General features: G+C 52.4%; 1 protein-coding gene across 1 annotated transcript; it reads right to left on the reverse strand.

Moving 5' to 3' along the window:
• Positions 1–18,221: 18,221 nt before the first annotated feature.
• Positions 18,222–18,974, reverse strand: LOC309603763 (olfactory receptor 14J1-like; the record flags this gene model as incomplete). The annotated part of the gene is made up of 1 exon (XM_082338677.1): positions 18,222–18,974. One exon carries the CDS (start codon positions 18,972–18,974, stop codon positions 18,222–18,224), a length of 753 nt encoding a protein of 250 aa, XP_082194803.1.
• Between the last annotated feature and the right edge of the window lie 203 nt (positions 18,975–19,177).

A 19,177-nucleotide genomic window follows, 5' to 3' on the forward strand; every position in this document is an offset into this window, starting at 1 on the left:
TTTCAAATTCATCTCCAGAACCTCCTGAGGTGTCTGCAACACTGAGAAAAAAATAGGAGCCCATTTTCACCAGCTGAAACAATTGAGTACTTTTAATATAGTGGCAGGGTTTTCCCATCATGCCAGAATGGGAATTTGCAGGGAGTGCATTAATCATAGGAGAAAAAAATATTGATCTCCTGTACTTGCATTATGGCTGCTCTATCTATTATATTACGCTATGTATTCAATCTCCCTTATCTTTCAGGTCTTCCCACCTCTCTTGATTAAATGACCATGTCTAAGGGCATCTTCTCAGCAGAGGTAGCAGGACATTTGCCCTTCCCATTGCTCTCCAGGCTCCCCCCTCCCCCTGCTTTTTGTTCATTCAGATACCTCTCAATTATCTCGTCGATGCTTTGAGCTTCAGGGACTTAGAAGCTCGCCCCATCTTTCAGAAGTCAAATGAACTCTTTAATCAGCTCCTTCATGGTATTTATATCTATCCCTTCCTATCTCTCTGTCAAAAACAGTTCTTGTATGGCTGTCGTCGTTGGCCATCTCCACCCCAGGACATCCTACGCTGTCCCACGCCTGTGCCTGTTTCCCTGCAGGCTGTAGACACACGATCCACTTCCCCACCGTGCTTTCATCCTCCCATGTCCCTGCCTGTACCAATACCTCTCTCTGAAACAGAAAGCCACGGGCTGATCACAGACAAACACCACCACCACCAGTGACCCGTTGCACCACGCCACTACCCTTCAAGTGACATTTCATCTTCCTCATGCCCAGGCTCAGACTCCAAAGCCTTTCCTTCCTCATGCTGTTTCCTCTACAAAGGAAATCTTCATCCTCCCTGAAACCACCTCTCAAGCAATTGCAGGCTACTACAACCTTGCCATTGGCCTCTATGTCATGAGGCCAAAGCAGCCCAGGTCCCTCGGTCTCTCCACACAAGCCATGTGATTCAGCCCCTTCAGCCCAGCTTGCCAGGCCACCTCTGGACCTTCTCCAGTTCCTCCCTACTCCTGCAGAACATGGAGCCCCACACCAGGACAGATTATTTCAGATGTGGCCACAACAGCGCTGAGTCAAGGTAACTCCCCTTGTCTGGGTGGTCTCGCTCATCCTAATTCAGCCCCGTGTGCAGCTGGCCTTATTCATGGCCAGCATGCTCCACTGGCTCCTATTGCATCCCTTGTAGCAACCACGGCCTTCTCCTCAGGGTCACTCCTCAGCTGGTCAGCTCCAAGCTTGCCCTGATACATGGGGTTATTCTTCCCCTGATGCAGGACTGGCCACTTCTCCTTGTCAAACTTGATGAGCTTTCTGTTGGCCAAATCCCAGGGTTTCCCAGGGTCCCCATGAACTGAATCTTCCTTGTGTCAGCTGTTCATGTGTGCATGTAGGTGGCTCACCCTGTCCTGTGGTGCCTCTGACAAGATGACAGCATGAGGAATTGAAGGCCATGATGGATAATAAAAGGAGGTAGCAGTTTAATGGCCTTGCTGACCAAGGTAAGAATTCCCAATGCTGCCAGCCCAGAAACACCAAAGGAGGGCAACAGGCAAGCAAAGCCAGGGCCAGCGGGTAAAGGGAAATCAGGGGTGGGCTTCTTGAATGAGAGGGATTGAGGATGACCAAAGGGAAGAACTCGGGAGGGGGGACACAGGGAATCAGAAAGTTGGAGGTGAAGCAAAGGGTACAACCAGGGCTGTTTGTGGGCACCTGTCAAGTAGCCCTCAGTCTCAGTGGGGAATCAGCATGGCTGGGCACACCTCTGATGGGCCTGCACAGGAATGCAGACGGCTTGGGGAGCAAACAGGAGGAATTAGGAGTCTGTGGGCAGTTCTTGAGCTGTAATCTCACTTAGGTATCAGGGACATGGTCAGACAGCTCACACCACTGGAGCGTGGCCATGGATGGAAGCTGCCTCTTTAGGAAGGATGGGACAGGTCAGTGAGGAGGGGAAGGTGCCCTGTCTGTGGGCAAGCAGAAGGAAAGCATGGAGCTCTGCCTAGTGACAGGTGAGGAGCCAGATGAGAGCCGATGGATCAAGATTAGTGGGCAGACCAACATTACCATGGGTAATGTTGTAGTTGGTGTCTGCTGTGGACCAGCTGTATTAGGAAGAAGCAACAGATGAGGCCTTCTTCAGACAAGTAGAAGCAGCTTCTCATTTGCAGGCCCTGGTCCTCATGGCAGACATTACCCAGCTGGACATCTGCCGGAGGGGCAGCACAGCAGGGCACAAGACACTCAGGAGGTTTCTGGAGGGCACCAAGAACCTCCCGAGCATTCAGAGAGGGTGTTAGGAAAGCCAAAGCCCATCTCAATCTCAACCTGGTAATTCCATCTGGACATGAAGGGCATCAGGAAAGGATTTAACAATGATGCCAGCAGCAAAAGGAAGGCTCAGGAAAATGTGGGCCTGCTGCTAGATGGGGTGGGACCCTGGTGACAAAGAACACAGAAGAGGCCAAGGTACTCCATGCCTTGTTCTTCTCTGAGTTTACTGGTAAGACCAACCTTCAGGAATCCCAGGCCCCCAAGACCAGAGGCAAGGAGCAAGGAAGACTTACCCTTGGTGCAGGAGTCTCAGCTTAGGGAACATTGAAACAAACAGCACATGCATAAGTCCTTGAGGCCTGAGGGGATGCACTCATGAGTGCTGAGGAAGATGGCTGATGTCCTTGTAAGGCCACTTGAAATCATGTTTGAAAGGTCAAGGGGATTTGGTGAGGTTCCTGAGGACGGGAAGAAAGCAAATGGAAACCTTATCTTGAAGCAGAGCAAGAAAGAGGATGCAGGGAGCTGTCAGCCTGTCTCCCATTCTACCCCTATAGACAAGCTGAGCAAGTATGGACTGGCTAAGTGGAAACTGAGAGGGACTGAAAACTGACTGAGTCCCAGAGGATTGTGCCCAGTGGCACAAAGTCCAGCTGGAGGATAATCACCAGTGGAGTAGCCCAAGGGTTGATACTGGGTCACATTTTATTCAGCCTTTCATTACAGTCCTGGATGATGGGACCAAGGGCATCCTGAGCAAGTTTGTGGATGATCTAAAATTGGGAGGAGTGGCTGATACACTGGCTAGTTGCACTGTTGCTCAGAAGGACCTGGGCAGGCTGGAGAACCGGGCAGAGAGGAACCTCATGAAGTTCAACAAAGGGAAACACAGAGCCCTGCCCCTGGGCAGGAAGGACCCCATGGACCAGGACAGGCTGGGGGACGGCTGGCTGGAAAGCAGGTTTCTAGAGAATCATAGAATCATAGAATCGTCAAGGTTGAAAAAGGCCCTTAAGATCATCGAATCCAACCGTTAACCTAACACTGCCAAGTCCATCTATACCATGTCTTCGAGCACCGTATCTATCTGTTCTTGAAGTACCTCCTGAGATGGAGACTCAACCACTTCCCTGCTTAGCCTGTTCCAATGCTTGACCAGCCTCTCAGTGAAGAAGTTTTTCCTAATGTCTAACCTAAACCTCCCCTGGCGTAGCTTGAGGCCGTTTCCTCTCGTTCTATCACTCGTTACTAGGGAAAAGAGACCAACCCCCATCTCGCTACAACCTCCTTTCAGGTAGTTGTAGAGAGCAATAAGGTCGCCCCTCAGCCTCCTCTTCTCCAGACTAAACAACCCCAGTTCTCTCAGCCGCTCCTCATAAGACTTGTGCTCTACACCCTTCACCAGCTTTGTTGCTCATCTTTGGACACGCTCCAGCACCTCAATGTCCTTCTTGGAGTCAGGGGCCCAACACTGAACACAGTACTCGAGGTGCGGCCTCACCAGTGCCCAGTACAGGGGAACCATCATTTCCCTAGTCCTGCTGGCCACACTATTGCTGATACAAGCCAGGATGCCATTGGCCCTCTTGGCCACCTGGGCACACTGCCAGCTCATATTCAGCTGGCTGTCAACCAACACCCCCAGGTCCTTTTCTGCCCGGCAGCTCTCCAGCCACTCCTCCCCAAGCCTGTAGCGTTGTGTGGGGTTGTTGTAACCCAAGTGCAGGACCCGGCACTTAGCCTTGTTGAACCTCATACAGTCGGCCCCGGCCCATCGGTCCAGCCTGTCCAGGTCCCTCTGCAGGGCCTTCCTACCCTCCAGCAGATCGACACTTCCACCCAACTTGGTGTCATCTGCAAACTTACTGAGGGTGCACTCAATCCCCTCAACCAGATCATCAATGAAGATGGTGAACAGGACCGGCCCCAGTACTGAGCCCTGGCGAACACCACTCGTGACCGGCCGCCAACTGGATTTGACTCCATTCACCACCACTCTCTGGGCTTGGCCGTCCAGCCAGTTTTTAACCCAGCGTAGAGTGCACCCATCCAAGCCGTGTGCAGCCAGCTTCTCCAGGAGAATGCTGTGGGAGACTGTGTCAAAGGCCTTACTAAAGTCCAAGTAGACAACATCCACAGCCTTCCCCTCATCCACTACGTGGGTCACCTTGTCATAGAAGGAGACCAGGTTAGTGAAACAGGATCTCCCTTTCATAAACCCATGCTGGCTGGGCCTGATCCCTCGGTTGTCCCGCACTTGCTGCATAATGGCACTCAGGATGACCTGCTCCATGACCTTTCCTGGCACCAAAGTCAGGCTGACAGGCCTGTAGTTCCCCGGATCCTCCTTCCGACCCTTCTTGTAGAGGGGCGTCACGTTTGCTAGTTTCCAGTCATCCGGGACCTCCCCGGTTGACCAGGACTGCTGATAAATAATGGAGAGTGGCTTGGCCAGCTCCTCTGCCAGCTCCCTCATTATCCTTGGGTGGATCCCATCTGGGCCCATGGACTTGTGCACATCCAGGTGGAGGAGCAGGTCAGTGACTGCCACCTCTTCAACAACTGGGACTTCACTCTGCACCCTATCTCCGTCTCCCAGCTCAGGGGCCTGAAAAACCCGAGGATGACTAGCTTGACTATTAAAGATTGAGCCAAAGAAGGCATTAAATACCTCTGCCTTCTCCTCATCCTTTCTGGCAAGGTTACCTTCTGTTTCCAACAAGGGAGGGAGATTCTCCCTGGCCCTCCTTTTGTCGCTAACATATTTATAAAAACTTTTTTTGTTATCTTTAACGGCGATGGCCAGTTTAAGTTCTAGCTGGGCCTTTGCCTTTCTGATCTTCTCCCTGCATAACCTCACAACATCCTTGTAGTGCCCCTGAGTCACCCGCCCCTTCATCCAAAGGTGGTAAGCTCTCCTTTTTTTCCTGAGTTCCAGCCAAAGCTCTCTGTTCAGCCGGGCCAGTCTTCTCCCCCGCCTGCTCGACTTGCAGCACATGGGGACGGCCTGCTCCTGCGCCTTTAAGATTTCCTCCTTGAATAACGTCCAGCCTTCCTGGACTCCTTTGCCCTTCACGACTGCCTCCCAAGGGACTCTGTTAACCAGACTCCCAAACAGCCCAAAGTCCGCCCTTCTAAAGTTCAGGGTAGCGGTCTTGCTGACCGCCTTCCTTACCTCTCCTAGAATTGAAAACTCTACCATTTCATGGTCGCTGAGCCCAAGACAGCCTCCGACCACCACATCGCCCACCAGGCCTTCTCTGTTTGTGAACAGCAGGTCCCGTGGGGCACCTCCCCTGGTTGGCTCACTTACCAGCTGCGTCAGGAAGTTATCTCCCACACACTCCAGGAACCTCCGAGACTGCTTCCTCTCTGCTGTGTTGTATTTCCAGCAGATATCTGGTAAGCTGAAGTCTCCCACAAGAACAAGGGCTAGAGATTGCGAGACTTCAGCCAACCACTTGTAGAATACTTCATCTGTTTCCTCGTCCTGGTTGGGTGGTCTGTAACAGGCTCCCACCACGATATCTGCCTTGTTAGGGTTCCCCCTGATCTTTACCCATAAGCACTCAACCTTATCATTACTGTCGTTAAGCTCCAGACAGTCAAAACACTCCCTAATATACAGGGCTACCCCTCCCCCTCTCTTTCCTAGCCTGTCCCTTCTAAAGAGCTTGTAGCCATCCATTGCAGCACTCCAGTTATGTGAGTCATCCCACCACGTTTCCGTGATGGCGACCACATCATAGTTTTCCTGCCGCACAGTGGCTTCCAGCTCCTCCTGTTTATTGCCCATGCTGCGTGCATTGGTGTAAATGCACTTCAGTTGGGCTATAGATCTCTTCACCAATACAGGCATCAGGGGATCAGAAGGACCAGGGGGTCCTGGTGGACAGCAAGCTGACCACAAGCCAGCAGTGTGGCTGTGCGGCAAAGCAGGCCGACAGCCTCCTGGGCCACATTCAGGAGAGGTTTGCCAGCAGGTCGAGAGAGGTGATCCTGCCCCTCTAGTCAGCACTGGTGAGGCCACATCTGGAGCGCTACATCCAGTGCTGGGCTGCCCCGTACAAGAGAGACATTGACTTACTGGAGCGAGTCCAGCAAAGGGCCACAAAGATGATGAAGGCACACAAGAATCCCTCAGGAGGAGAAGCTGAGAGAGCTGGGACTTTTTAGCCTGGAGAAGGGAAGGCTCATGGGGATCTTATCAATGTGTACCAACACCTGATGGGAGAGAATGAAGAAGAGGGAGCCAGACTTTTCTCCGTGGTGCCCAGTGACAGACAATGGGTAGAAACGGAAGCACAGGAGCTTCCATCTCAACACAAGAAAACACTTTTCTCCTGTGAGGGGGGTGGATCACTGGAACAGATTGTCCAGAGAGGTTGTGGAGTCTCCATCCACGGAGATATTCCAAACCCAGCTGCACCCTGTATTGGGCAACCCCAGTAGGTGCCCTAGTCTAGACTAGACTAGGCAATCTCCACAGACACTGCGAAGAAGAGTCAGAAGGAACCAATGGAGGTCTCTAGTGCCACAATCTGCTCTGAGCAGGGAGAGCTTGTCCCTTAGATCAGGCTGGTCAGTGTTTTCTCCACTTGAGTTTTGAAAATCTCTGGGCCCCAGACCCAACACTAAGCAACTATAAAGGTGTGGGTTTTTTTTCTTAAACCTCATTTGAAAATCCCCCTCCTGCTTCTTGTTCTCATTGTGTCTCATCCTCTTTCCCTCCTGACTGCTAGACAGATCCTGATGCTTACTCTGACCAAGAACAATCACAACCTTCTCTCCAAGTGTGGCAACACCGGGATCCCCTGCGGCTGCACCGCCAGGCATTGGTGGACAGCTCCAAGGAGAGAGACACCCTGGGGATCCCTGCATGAGCTCAGAGGAGGGCATGTGGAGAAATCCAGCACCTGACAGAGAGGGAATGTGGCGGTGCCTGTGGGCTGACACTGAGGCAGAGCTGGGGGCAGCATGGGGGAGCAGAGAAGACCTCCAGCAGCTCCTCTGCATACCTGCTCAGGGAGTAATGCACTTGGTGGTGCTTCTGAAAGAGGATGGTGGCATGGGAGGGGAGGTACTAAGAGCTGTGGTGCAGGGCACCAGGGCTCAGAACTGCAGCCAGCAGTGCCAGTGGCTACAGCGCCCAAAGAGCCCTGACCATGGAGAAAGCAGCAGCTCATCTCCTCCCAGCTGTGGAGAGCTTCTCTGGCTACAGAGAGGCTACCGGGAGTGCTGGGGTCAATCCTGGCTGCCCTGCATCTCCCAACCCAGCATGTCTCTTGGGTCCCCGGAGCAATTGCACTGACTGGGGTGACAGCCCTGCCTGGCTAGGGACTGAGGGGAACTCTGGGCTGAGTCATGCTTCCTTCAGGGCAAGCCCTGACGCGGGGTCCCAGCCTCCCTTTCGATGCCACCCTTGAGGAGGGGCGATGGCACGAAGAGATGCGCAGTTGTAAGCACCAGTCCTTCTTCATCCGCTTCCCACACCTGGTGGAGCTCCCGGACAGCAAGGACTTCTGGCTCTGCACCATGACCATGCTTTAGGGGACCCACACCCTGGGCATTGTCTTGGATTAGGTGAACGCTGGTGTTTTTGTCTCTGAGGCAATTTCTAGCCCAGGTCATCTCTGCTCGGATCTCTCCCTAACCCTCCTCCCATCTACCTGGCCGTTCCTTGCCCCCTCCCCGCCACCCCTGCAGGGCCCCGAGCTGGCGATGCTGCTCTGCAGAGTGATTTGGCTGTGGTGCCTGGGGTCACAGGGCGACTCCACACTGGCCTTGCTGCTCAGGGTGTGGAGCAGCTCCAGCTGGATGGGGATGGCTGCTGCTCATCTCCCCACTGCACGGGGGAGATCCCATTTTATTACAGAGAGGCTATGGGGCAGTCAGCTCCGCCTGTGTTAGACACACTCTTACCCAGGCTCCAGGTGAGACAGAGCAGGTTCATGCCTCTGGAGAAGCGAGACAAATCCAAACATTTCTCTAGGAACACAATAACCACAAGTAACAATAATGGTAAAGTTAAATGATAATGACAAAAATAATGATAATACACCAAAGCACCAGTTTTGGATGGGATATCCTGGGAGTCGTTTGTGGAGAGAGATGAAGAGTTGATCACTATTGCAGAAACTTTTATGCAAGCCCTTTCCTAATTCCACCCTTGAGCTCCTGGTTCCTCATGCTGTAGATGAGGGGGTCACTGCTGGAGGCACCATTGAGTACAGAGCTGCCATCACCAGACCCAGGGATGGGGAGGAGATGGAGGGGGCCTTCAGGTGCTGATAAAGAGGGAGACCACGGCCAGGGGAGGAGGCACGCGGAAAAGGCTTTGTGCTGTCCCTGCTCCCAGGGGATCCTCAGCACAGTCGTGCACATTTTCCCACGAGACCCAGGAGGGTCCTGCAGTGGTTTTTTGGAGAAGGGTTGTGCAGCCTGGAAGCACAGGGAGGTGGGAAAGTTCTCACGTCAGGCACAGACACTGAAGCTCTGACACCGCAGTGACCCGTTCTCTGACAGCGGTTCAAAGGAGCATTTTTACCTCACCACGAGCCTTCCTTGTGCTCATTTGGGTCATGGCCCTGGAACACGCCAGGAGCACAGGCACCACCGCTCCTGTCATCACATACAGGGAGGCCGCCACTTGTGACAGCCTCATTCCCCACGTGATCTCATACTGCACTGTGGTTGGCTGGCAGCCATTTCTTTGACACCGTCCAACCCATGTGTTCCCATGCAGCCCTTTGATTGGCTGCCTGCCTCCTTTGGACAAGGAAGTGCTGGGATAGAAAAATATGCAGATTGATGTACAATAGATACATTTTGAGAAAGATATCTAAAACTGAGTGTACAAATAAGTATAACTATATTTTTATTTATTTATGATTAGAGACAGTATTTCAAATACATATACTTCTATACACATATACATGTGTATGCATTTATATATATATATACGTAAACATTTATAAAGGCAGAGAAATTGAATCTATATAGCCATTGCAACATAGGTATCAAATGGATAAAACCTGCTTTAATAAGAGCTACTGGAAGGAATAATCAGAGTTTAAATGTGAATAGAAAGCAAAGTACAAGGGTGGGTCGAGGTCCCCCACTTTACCAGGCTGCAGAAGCAGCCCAGACATGTCTGGGGTGGGGGGAATCTCAAGAGGGTGGGGAGGACACAGCCAAGCTGGAACATGCCTGAGGGCTATGGCCCCCTCCCAGGAGGTCACCAAGGGGCCCTTGGCCGAAATCCTGTCAGCATACAAAGAAAAGCCCAGTGCTGTGAACCAGCCTAGGAGGCTCCCGCATCCCAGCCCGGCCCAGCAGGATGGCCACACAGGGTGAACTGGGGAAGACTCTCAGATTTTCTCTCTGCTGCAAGACACAGGCAAAGCTGTCTGCGAACATGAAAAAAACAGGACAAAATGCCAACTTCAGAAGAATATGTGCATGGGGACTATATGGAAAAGACTCACAGAGGATCTGAGAAAAGACCATGTGAACGAGAGGAACGAGCCAATGAGCCCATGAACAGCAAACTGGATTTTGAGGTGCCAAAGAGAGGGGAAGGGTGCTGGTGGGGAACTCCCTTTCCCCAGGGTTGTGGGGGATCTGACAGCTACCTGTAAGACCAGTGTAGGGTGTGGGCTGGTGATACGTGTGTTTCCTTGTCCTGAGGTTGATAATCTGATTGAATGTTTCAAAAAGCTCTGGCTGACTGAGTGAGGGGAGAAGTCAGGAGTGTGCTGGGACTTGTCCAGGTCCACCTGAGCCAGACCAGGCAAACCCAGTACGCTGTTTCTATGTCATGTCAAAGGATGGGGAAGGGAGTGGTGGTGGTGGATGGAAACGTATTGAATACTGTAGGAGCTGAGCGGGATGCACATGGTATGGAATAAGGGGTGGAGATTGTACTGGGTCTGGCTGGGATGAAGTTAATTTTCTTCTTAGCAGCCCCTGTGGTGCTGTGCTTTGCCTTGGTGGCCAAAACAGCTTTGACAGCAAGCCGACATTGTAGCTATTGCTGAGCAGTGCTTGCACAGCATCAAGGCCTTCTCTGTTTCTCGCTCTGCCCTGACAGCGAGGAGGCTGGCTGTGGCAAGAGGCTGGGAGGGGCAAAGCCAGGATAGCTGACCCCAACTGACCAAGTCGATATTCCATGCCATATGATGTCATGGTCAGCAATAAAACTAGGGAGGAGGGTGTGTTCTCCAAAGTATCCTTTACTCAGAGACTGTCCGGGCATCGATCTCCTGCTGTGAGTGCCTACTCCTCCACATATTAAACTGTCTTTATCTCGACCCATGAGATGTGTTTTCTTGCTTTTGCCCTTCCCGTTCCCTCCTCCATCCCGTTGATGGGGAGTGAGCAAGTGACTGGGTGGGGGCTGCCACATGAGGTCACTCCAGAATGTCAGCACATAGCAAATAGGTTGGTATGTGCTTGAGTAGATGATTGATAGGCTGAGGCCTGGCACATGGCTTGTGTAAGTGGTTGTGAGATTACTGATGCCTGAGTAGCTGATAGGCCAAAAGCATGCACGTGGCTTGTGTCGGAGCTTGTGAGGTCACTTGTGCCTTTGCATCTCATAGGCGAGTAGATAGCACGTAGTTGGATACGTGGTGGTGATGTCACTGGTGCCTGAGTAGCTGATAGGGCAGGAGCAGGCCCATGGCTTGTGTCTATGCTTATGAAACCCCTCATGACTGAGTAGCTCACAGGCCTGGAGGAGGCCCATGGCATGAGTACGTGCTTCTAATGTCACTGGTGCCTGAGTAGCTGACAGGGCAGGAGCAGGCCCACAGTTTCTGTAGGTGGTTTTGAGGTCATTGGTGCCCAAATAGCCGATAGGCCAGGAGCAGGCCAACATCAGAGGTAGATGCTATGACACGATCTGTGGCTGAGTAGCAGATAGGCCAGGGGCTGTGTATGAGCTTGCGATGTCACTGGTGCCTGAGTAGCTGATAGGTCAGGAGCTGGCACATAGCTCGTGTAGGTGCTTCTGATGGCACCAAAATAATGTTTAGACCACGCCCAAATATGACTTTTTGAAAGAAACATCATCAGCAGAAGGCCATACACCGCACACACGTGTGACAGTGTAACTAACTCATGCGCACGCAGCGTTGGCAGTAGGAGGGTGTGAGGTCACCGTCAGTATAACCCATGAGCGCACACAGGTGGCAGGAGGCGGGTGGCAGTGGTCACATCACCAGTGGCATCCCATGGCTGTGGGGCTCGGTGCAGAGCGGCTGTGTGCTGTCACAAGGGCATCACGGGGGACGGGAGCTGCCGGGCCCCGTGTCTGTGAGGCCGAAGGAGCAGCCCCTGCAGCCCTGGCTGGAGCAGTCGGGGTGGGGGTGGCTCGGGGGCACCGCGGGGATGTGCCTGGGCACGGTGCCAGGAGGAAACCACAGACTTCCTGCCCGGGCGCTGCGGGAGGAGTGCGGGGAGCGCTGCGAGGCCACGTGGGCTGTGGTTTGTGCACCTGCAGGCTGGAGCTCCTGATCCACCTGCGGGGAATAACGGCCCCTTGGTGACAGGCTGAGAGTCAGGGACATGTCTGAGCCTCTGGGCTGTGGGTCTGCTGCCAGGGCAGGGACATGAGGGACCTTCCTTGGGGCTCTCCAGGGAAGGATGGGTGAGCCAGCACTCCTGGGATGGGGCTCTGGCCTGAGCTAAGGCCCTTTCCCAGCTGCTGCTCCCAGCACAGCGGGGTCTGTAGCAGGGTCAGGGGCTCCTTCCTTCCCTTCCTGACACAGCCTCCGGTGCAGTCCCAGCCCTGTGGTTCCCATGGCATGGGGGTGGCTGGACACTCTCACCTTGGGCTCTTGGATGTGCCTGGCATAAGAGATGCTCAGTGTTCCTGGTCAACACAGCAGGGTTCAAGGGATGAAAACCCCATTTTCCTCTCCCACAACCAGCCCTGTCCTGTGACAGCCCCCCACCACAGTGACGTGACACCTGCAGCAGAGCCGTCTCTCATATATGGTCATGAATGGCACTGGAGAAGTTCATTGGAGGCCTGGGCTGTGTCAGAGGGGAGATAGCTCCCGATAATGTCTAAAAAGGTCCTGCTGCTTTGATTGGCTCGTCCTGTAGCTGGGCTGGGATCTGCAGAGATATATTGCCCTCCCGTCATCATTGTCCCCATGAGTCCCCAGGAGCTGTGGCAGGGAGTGTGGCGCAGCAGGGATGTGCTGGCAGGGCAGGAGGCTCCGGATGGGCACAGAGGGACTCCTGTCCCCTCAGATGCTGTGGCTGCTCCTCTGGGTACAGCTGTGCAGAGGTAAGTGCCAGTTCCATTGTCTCACAGCCCAGGGCCAGCGGGTACCCGCATGGTCATCGGGATCTGTCTGGGAATGGGGTTGCTTTGCAGGTGCTACTGAGATGAGGGTCGGAAGGTGCTCAAGTCCATGGACCCTGTGCCTGCCTGCCTGGGTGGGAGAGTACCTCCTTTTCCAGGGCTCCGGTGTTGAAGGCAGCCTGTGCCTGCCTGGATTCATAGACAGCCTGTCCTGGGGCACCGTTTTGGGACCCCCTGCTGCCCAGCACTGTGCCTCTGGAGGCAGTGGTGGCCTAGCTGGTGATGGCAGCACCCAGAGATGCCCAGGGCACTGCCAGCCTCTGGGGTACCCTGGAGGGTTTGTGTGCTGCTGACTGCCCTCTTGTTCCAGGGGAGCCCTGACCCCATGAGGGCAGTTTGTGCCCCGCAGAGAGAAGGGGACAGGGCCATCTGCGTAGAGAGACATCCTTCCTGGGCGGCCCGGCCCAGTGCAGTGGCCCTGACACCAGAGGCGAGGAGAGGATGTGGGTGGGGGCATCATCGGAATCGTCTCGGTGGGAGCACAGAAAGCCCTGGGGGTGGGGGTGGGTATGGATGGTGCCAGGGCAGGCGGTTTGCATGGGAAGCTGCAGGCCTGGGTACATGGGGCTGTCCAGGCGGTGCTGGGCTGGGGAAGAGAGGGTGCCCTGTGCAGGGCTGGGCACAGTGTGCAGGTGTGTGTGGGCAGGGGGCAGGTGGCCGTTGGGGTGGGAAAAGGTGCCTTGTGTGGTGGGATGGCGAATGACCCAGCAGGGCCAGAACTGCACACAACCAGCCTTGCGCAGCCCATGGGGATAGAAGGGACCCCTGCACTGTCTTGGGGACAGCCTGGAGGGGAGAGGGCTCCCACCCTGGCACCTCTGACATGGCCTGGGCAGGGGCTTCCCCCAGACCCACAGTGCTGGGGCTTGGTGCTGTGCCTGACTGGTCCCATGTTTGTGTTTGAAGGTGCTGCGGAGGTGAGGCTGGTGAACGGCAGAAGGCACTGTGCTGGGAGAGTGGAGGTGAAACACAGGGGCCAGTGGGGGACCGTGTGTGGTGACTACTGGAGCATGAACGATGCGGCAGTGGTTTGTAAGCAGCTGGACTGTGGGTCTGTGTGGGAATAAATGAGATAGTGTTTTACTTTGACGAGATGCAGCTGTGCCCTTGAGGCTTGTTACAGACAGGTTCGCAGGAATGCAGCTGTGGCCTTGAGGCTTGTTACAAACAAGTTGGTGAAACTTAGAGGCAGAAAAATAAGGATGAGATTGGATACATCCCTGAAAGAGGAATTCGCGTGCACCAGCTTGAAGAACCAAGAAGTAACACTGAAGAGACCCGTGGACGCAAGACAGTAGCCAATGAGATGGGTTTTGCTTGCTCGTGAACACTAGATCATATTATAAAAGGGATAGATTGTAAAAATAAAGTGTCATCGTCATTATCATCGCCATTGCCATTGTCATTGTCGTTGTCATCGTCTTCTTCACTTGTCCTCACTTGTCTTTGCCTAAACTCATACGCGGAGTCCGTGATTAAGTGCCACAAATGGTGACCCCGACGTGATTCGATCCTACGACGTGATTCGATCCTAAGAACTGCAGACCAGAGAGCTGAACTTTATTGCAGTGGACCAGAGAGCTGAACTATATTGCAGCGGACCAGAGAGCTGCTTGTCGACAATCAATCGCCTCGGGAAAAAGAGGTGAGCAGCTGGGAACAGGAAAATGGGGGCGCAAATGTCCTTGGAAGAAAAATCTATTTTGCATATATTTTTGCGAATTCTTGCGAAAAGGGGCATAAATTATGATGAAGGAAAGGTTCGGTTGTTGTTAACTTGGTTGCGAAAAAACGGGCAACAAGCGAACGCAGTGACCGCGTTCCAGGTGGAGACTTGGGAGGAGGCAGGAAAAGTGTTATGGGAAGCGGCCACCAGGGGAGACAGTAATGCCACAAGTGTTTTGACAACATGGCGTTTACTGAAAAACTCTTCAGAACAATTAGAGTCAGACCGAAAGGCTGCAGCTTCTGATACCACTCCGGAGCTAACCCCACAGGGCACGCCAGAAACACCGACATGGGGTTCGTCCTCCGACATGCCCTTGCTCGCGGGTGGTCAGGCTGCACAACCCTCCACCCCCGCTGCGCCGCCGTTACCCTCTGCGCCGTTTTCCCCTTCACCTGCTCCTATGGCTTCAACACCTCTGCTAGACCTCCCGATCCCTGCAACCAGTACTCCACTTCCCCGCCCACCCCCGGCCCCTGCTGCGTCGGCACTCTTACTGCTTTTCTCTACCGCTTCTAATGCCGATACTCCACAAACCCATAATCAATTGCCACTCAAGGAATGGGAGGCATCAGCCGCTGCTGCGAGGTGGCAAAAGATTAGACACCAAGCATTGCAAGCAGGGGATACAGCTTTTTGTTCAGCGATAGCGTGTCCTGTCATATTCAGCAACCCAAATGTCCCCGATGAGCATGAACCTTTTGGCTAGAATGTTTTAAAATATCTACGACAAACAGTTGCCGCGCATGGACTGGATTCTCCTTTTACACAATCCCTGCTACGGGGAATATTTACAAATGAAATAGTATCATCATTTGATATATGCACGCTTACTAATCTTATATTGACCCCAACGCAAAAGGTGATCTTTGAAAGCACCTGGCGTACCGCCTGCCAAAACGCCACAATTATCAATATGCAGCGACAACAAGGCGACCCTTTACAAGGGGCAGGACTCCCACAACTTATGGGGGATCCACCGCTAAATCACCCAACGTTACAGGCACGATTACGACCAGAGATATTAGCACAAGGCAGAGACCTTGCTTTACAGGCATTACTAAGAGTGCCGGATGTTGGAAGAGCGACAAAATCATTTACGTTAATAAAGCAAGGGAGAGGAGAGGGATATATCTCATTCTTAGATCGCCTTAAAGAGGCTTTGGAAAAACAAGTAGAAAATGCAGAAGCAAGAGAGGTCCTACTCTTAAAATTAGCCTTTGAAAATGCGAATATGGACTGTAAAAAAGTGCTTTTGCCTCTAAAAAATCCCTCCTTAATGGATATGATAGAAGCTACCCAAAAGGTGGGGTCAATGTCCCATCATATGGAAACATTAGCTACAGCTTTTGCTGCCGCAATGGAAGTGCAGAAATCATGTTTCTTCTGTGGAAAAACTGGACATTTTAAAAGAGATTGCCCACAACTAAGAAAAAGAGATACGACGAGCTCTAAACAGATATGAACTTGAAGTAGCCCCTGAAAAGGTACAAAAAACTGAGCCTTGGAAATATCTGGGCTGGAAAATCTTGCAACAAACAATTGAACCTGCAAAAACAAAAGGGGGGAATGCCAGGAGCCACTCCAGCAGACAGACTAAGCAAAGCCGTGTATGTGTTAAACTACCTGAATACGTCTGAAAATAATATTCCTGTTATTATCTCTCATTTTCTGTCTCTTCAATCAAAAGATTTAACAGCCACACCACAGAAGGCCCGAGTTTTTACAAAATCGCTACAAACAGGTAATTGCGAAGGTCGTTTTGATCTACTAAACTGGGGCAGAGGGTATGCTTGTGTCTCAACAGATGTAGGACCTAAGTGGGTACCTGCAAGGTGCGTAAGACCGGCTCTTGCATCGGATAACAAGAACGAACAGCAGAAGACATTGAACTCTGAGAAGACTGATGGGGAATGACTTATCAGATAACTCCGAATTAATCCATAAAGCAATCAAAGATTTGAAGTTAGCAAATTACAAGTCAGTGATGGATTTGGTTGGCTGAATCACTTACTAACAAGTTGGGGAATTGGCGGGTGGATAATGTCTCTAATTAAAATAGGTTTTTTCTTGTTACTAATATTTTGCGCTATAATAATGATAGTTTCTTGTCTAGTGTCTTAGGTATAGAAAATGCTATAGAATATGATTAAACAAGCTTTTGTAGTAGAAAAACAAAAAGGGGGAATTCTGGGAATAAATGAGATAGTGTTTTACTTTGACGAGATGCAGCTGTGCCCTTGAGGCTTGTTACAAACAGGTTCACAGGAATGCAACTGTGGCCTTGAGGCTTGTTACAAACAAGTTGGTGAAACTTAGAGGCAGAAAAATAAGGAAGAGATTGGATACATCCCTGAAAGAGGAATTCGCGTGCACCAGCTTGAAGAACCAAGAAGTAATGCTGAAGAGACGCGTGGGACACAAGACAGTAGCCAATGAGATGGGTTTTGCTTGCTCGTGAACACTAGATCATATTATAAAAGGGATAGATTGTAAAAATAAAGTGTCATCGTCGTCTTCTTCGTTTGTCTTCACTTGTCTTCACCTAAACTCATACGCGGAGTCCGTGATTAATTGCCACAACCCTGCACTGGCCATGCTGGTCAGGGTCAGAAGCAGACCCAGCTGGAGCAGGATCACTGCTGCTGAGCCCTTTTCCATCATCCCTGATTGCTCAGGAGCCAAGGACAGGGCTGGGCAGGCCCATGGGGTGTCTCTAATGGCACACAGGGCAGGGGATGATCCAGCCCATGGGGTTTCCAAGAGGTTGCCCTGAAACACTCTCCAGTCTTATGGCCCTTTGCCTGCTGTCTCCTCACAGCCTCTCCTGCCATTGCAGGGCCCTTGTTAGCCTGTGGGCTCCTCACGTTCACCTTTTCCTCCTTGGATGGTCACTCATTTTATGAGGTGCCACTCACTGCCCACCCAGACTCACACACTGTCCCTGGAGATCCCCTGAGCTCTCCTGGCAGCTCTCAGTTCCTCTTCAGGATGGCATCTGCCATCAGCCCCACTGCAGGTGGGACAGCACCAGGCAGATAAGTCAAAGACCGGTTGCTCGTTCAGTGGACGTATGCAACCAAGAAGGGAGGTCTTCATCCACACCTTGGTCCCTAACACATCACCGTGGGACTCTCAGATTGTCACCCTGAATCCATCAAGAACCCCAGAAGAGCAAAAGTCCTTTTGAAGGGAGAACCCTATTGGGTGTATTCCTGACACCAGCTTTGGAAGAGGCGTCCAGCCTTCTGGCCCTGTCCTGAGGAGCCCCTTTGGTTACGATGGTGCTTGCATGGAGACCAGCTCTGATAGAGTGGTTCACATGGCCTGCTCCTGCCCTCAGCCACAGGGATGCCACCGTAGAGATAACAGGACTGCAACAATTTGCACGAGACCTTAGGGGCAGCACAAATAAAAGGGCACAGCAGAACAGTGTGGAATTGAGGAGAGACCAGCACTGAAAAAGCCATGTCCTGCTGCTGTCCTTGGCCACGGCTCCAGGAAAGCAGCAGCCCCAACATGCAGGCAGCAGTGGGATAGTGTCCACCAGGGCTGCTCCTCCGTGAGGAAGCTGGGCATTTACACCCTGAACCCCTCCTGCAGGCTGGGGCTGTTCCCCCAGCTCCAGAGGAGATGTGAAGAGATGGGAGCTGAGACAAATAATTTTCTACTGGTTTCTTTATTGAGTTTATCTAAATGGGGAGCCCGGATCCATATGTACATGAGGACTTTGGGTCAAGAAAAGGCAGGTAGGAGGCCAAGAATAATATTATCAGAGGCATAAACAAAAAAATCAACCCCCCAAATATCCCCCAAAGGAAAAATTAAGACACATATGAAGAAAAGTTAGTCCAGGCTATTCCTGTGATACTGTGGGAGCCCGAGTGGGACAATGGGCACCTTCTTAATATGAAGTAGCTTGTAATCGAATAGTTTCCACACTGCATCCTTCATTTCCTTGTTCCTCATGCTGTAGATGAGGGGGTTCACAGCTGGAGGCACCACTGAGTACAGAACTGCCACCACAAAGTCCAGGGATGGGGAGGAGATGGAGGGGGGCTTCAGGTAGTCAAACATGCCAGTGCTGACAAACAGGGAGACCACGGCCAGGTGAGGGATGCACGTGGAAAAGGCTTTGTGGCGTCCCTGCTCAGAGGGGATCCTCAGCACAGCCCTGAAGATCTGCACATAGGACAGCACAATGAAAACAAAACACCCAAAAGCTAACAAAGAACTTAAAATAAGAAGCCCAACTTCCCTGAGGTAGGAGTGTGAGCAGGAGAGCTTGAGGATCTGCGGAGGTTCACAGAAGAACTGGTCCACAGCATTGCCTTGGCAGAGGGGGAGTGAAAATGTATTAGCAGTGTGCAGGAAAGCATTGAGAAATGCACTGCCCCAGGCAGCTGCTGCCATGTGGACACAAGCTCTGCTGCCCAGGAGGGTCCCGTAGTGCAGGGGTTTGCAGATGGCAGCAAAACGGTCATAGGCCATGACAGTGAGAAGGGCACACTCTGCTCCAAGGAAGAAGAAAAGCAGAAAGACTTGGGCAGCACATCCTGTGTAGGAGATGGCCCTGGTGTCCCAGAGGGAATTGGCCATGGATTTGGGGACAGTGGTGGAGATGCAGCCCATGTCAAGGAGGAAGAGGTTGAGGAGGAAGAAGTACATGGGGGTGTGGAGGCGGTGGTTGCAGGCTATGGTGGTGATGATGAGGCCGTTGCCCAGGAGGGCAGCCAGGTAGATGGCCAGGAAGAGCCAGAAGTGCAAGAGCTGCAGCTCCCGTGTGTCCGTGAATGCCAGGA

Source organism: Platalea leucorodia, assembly GCF_965183815.1.
Source record: "Platalea leucorodia genome assembly, contig: HAP1_HAP1_SCAFFOLD_193, whole genome shotgun sequence".
Taxonomy (NCBI): domain Eukaryota; kingdom Metazoa; phylum Chordata; class Aves; order Pelecaniformes; family Threskiornithidae; genus Platalea; species Platalea leucorodia.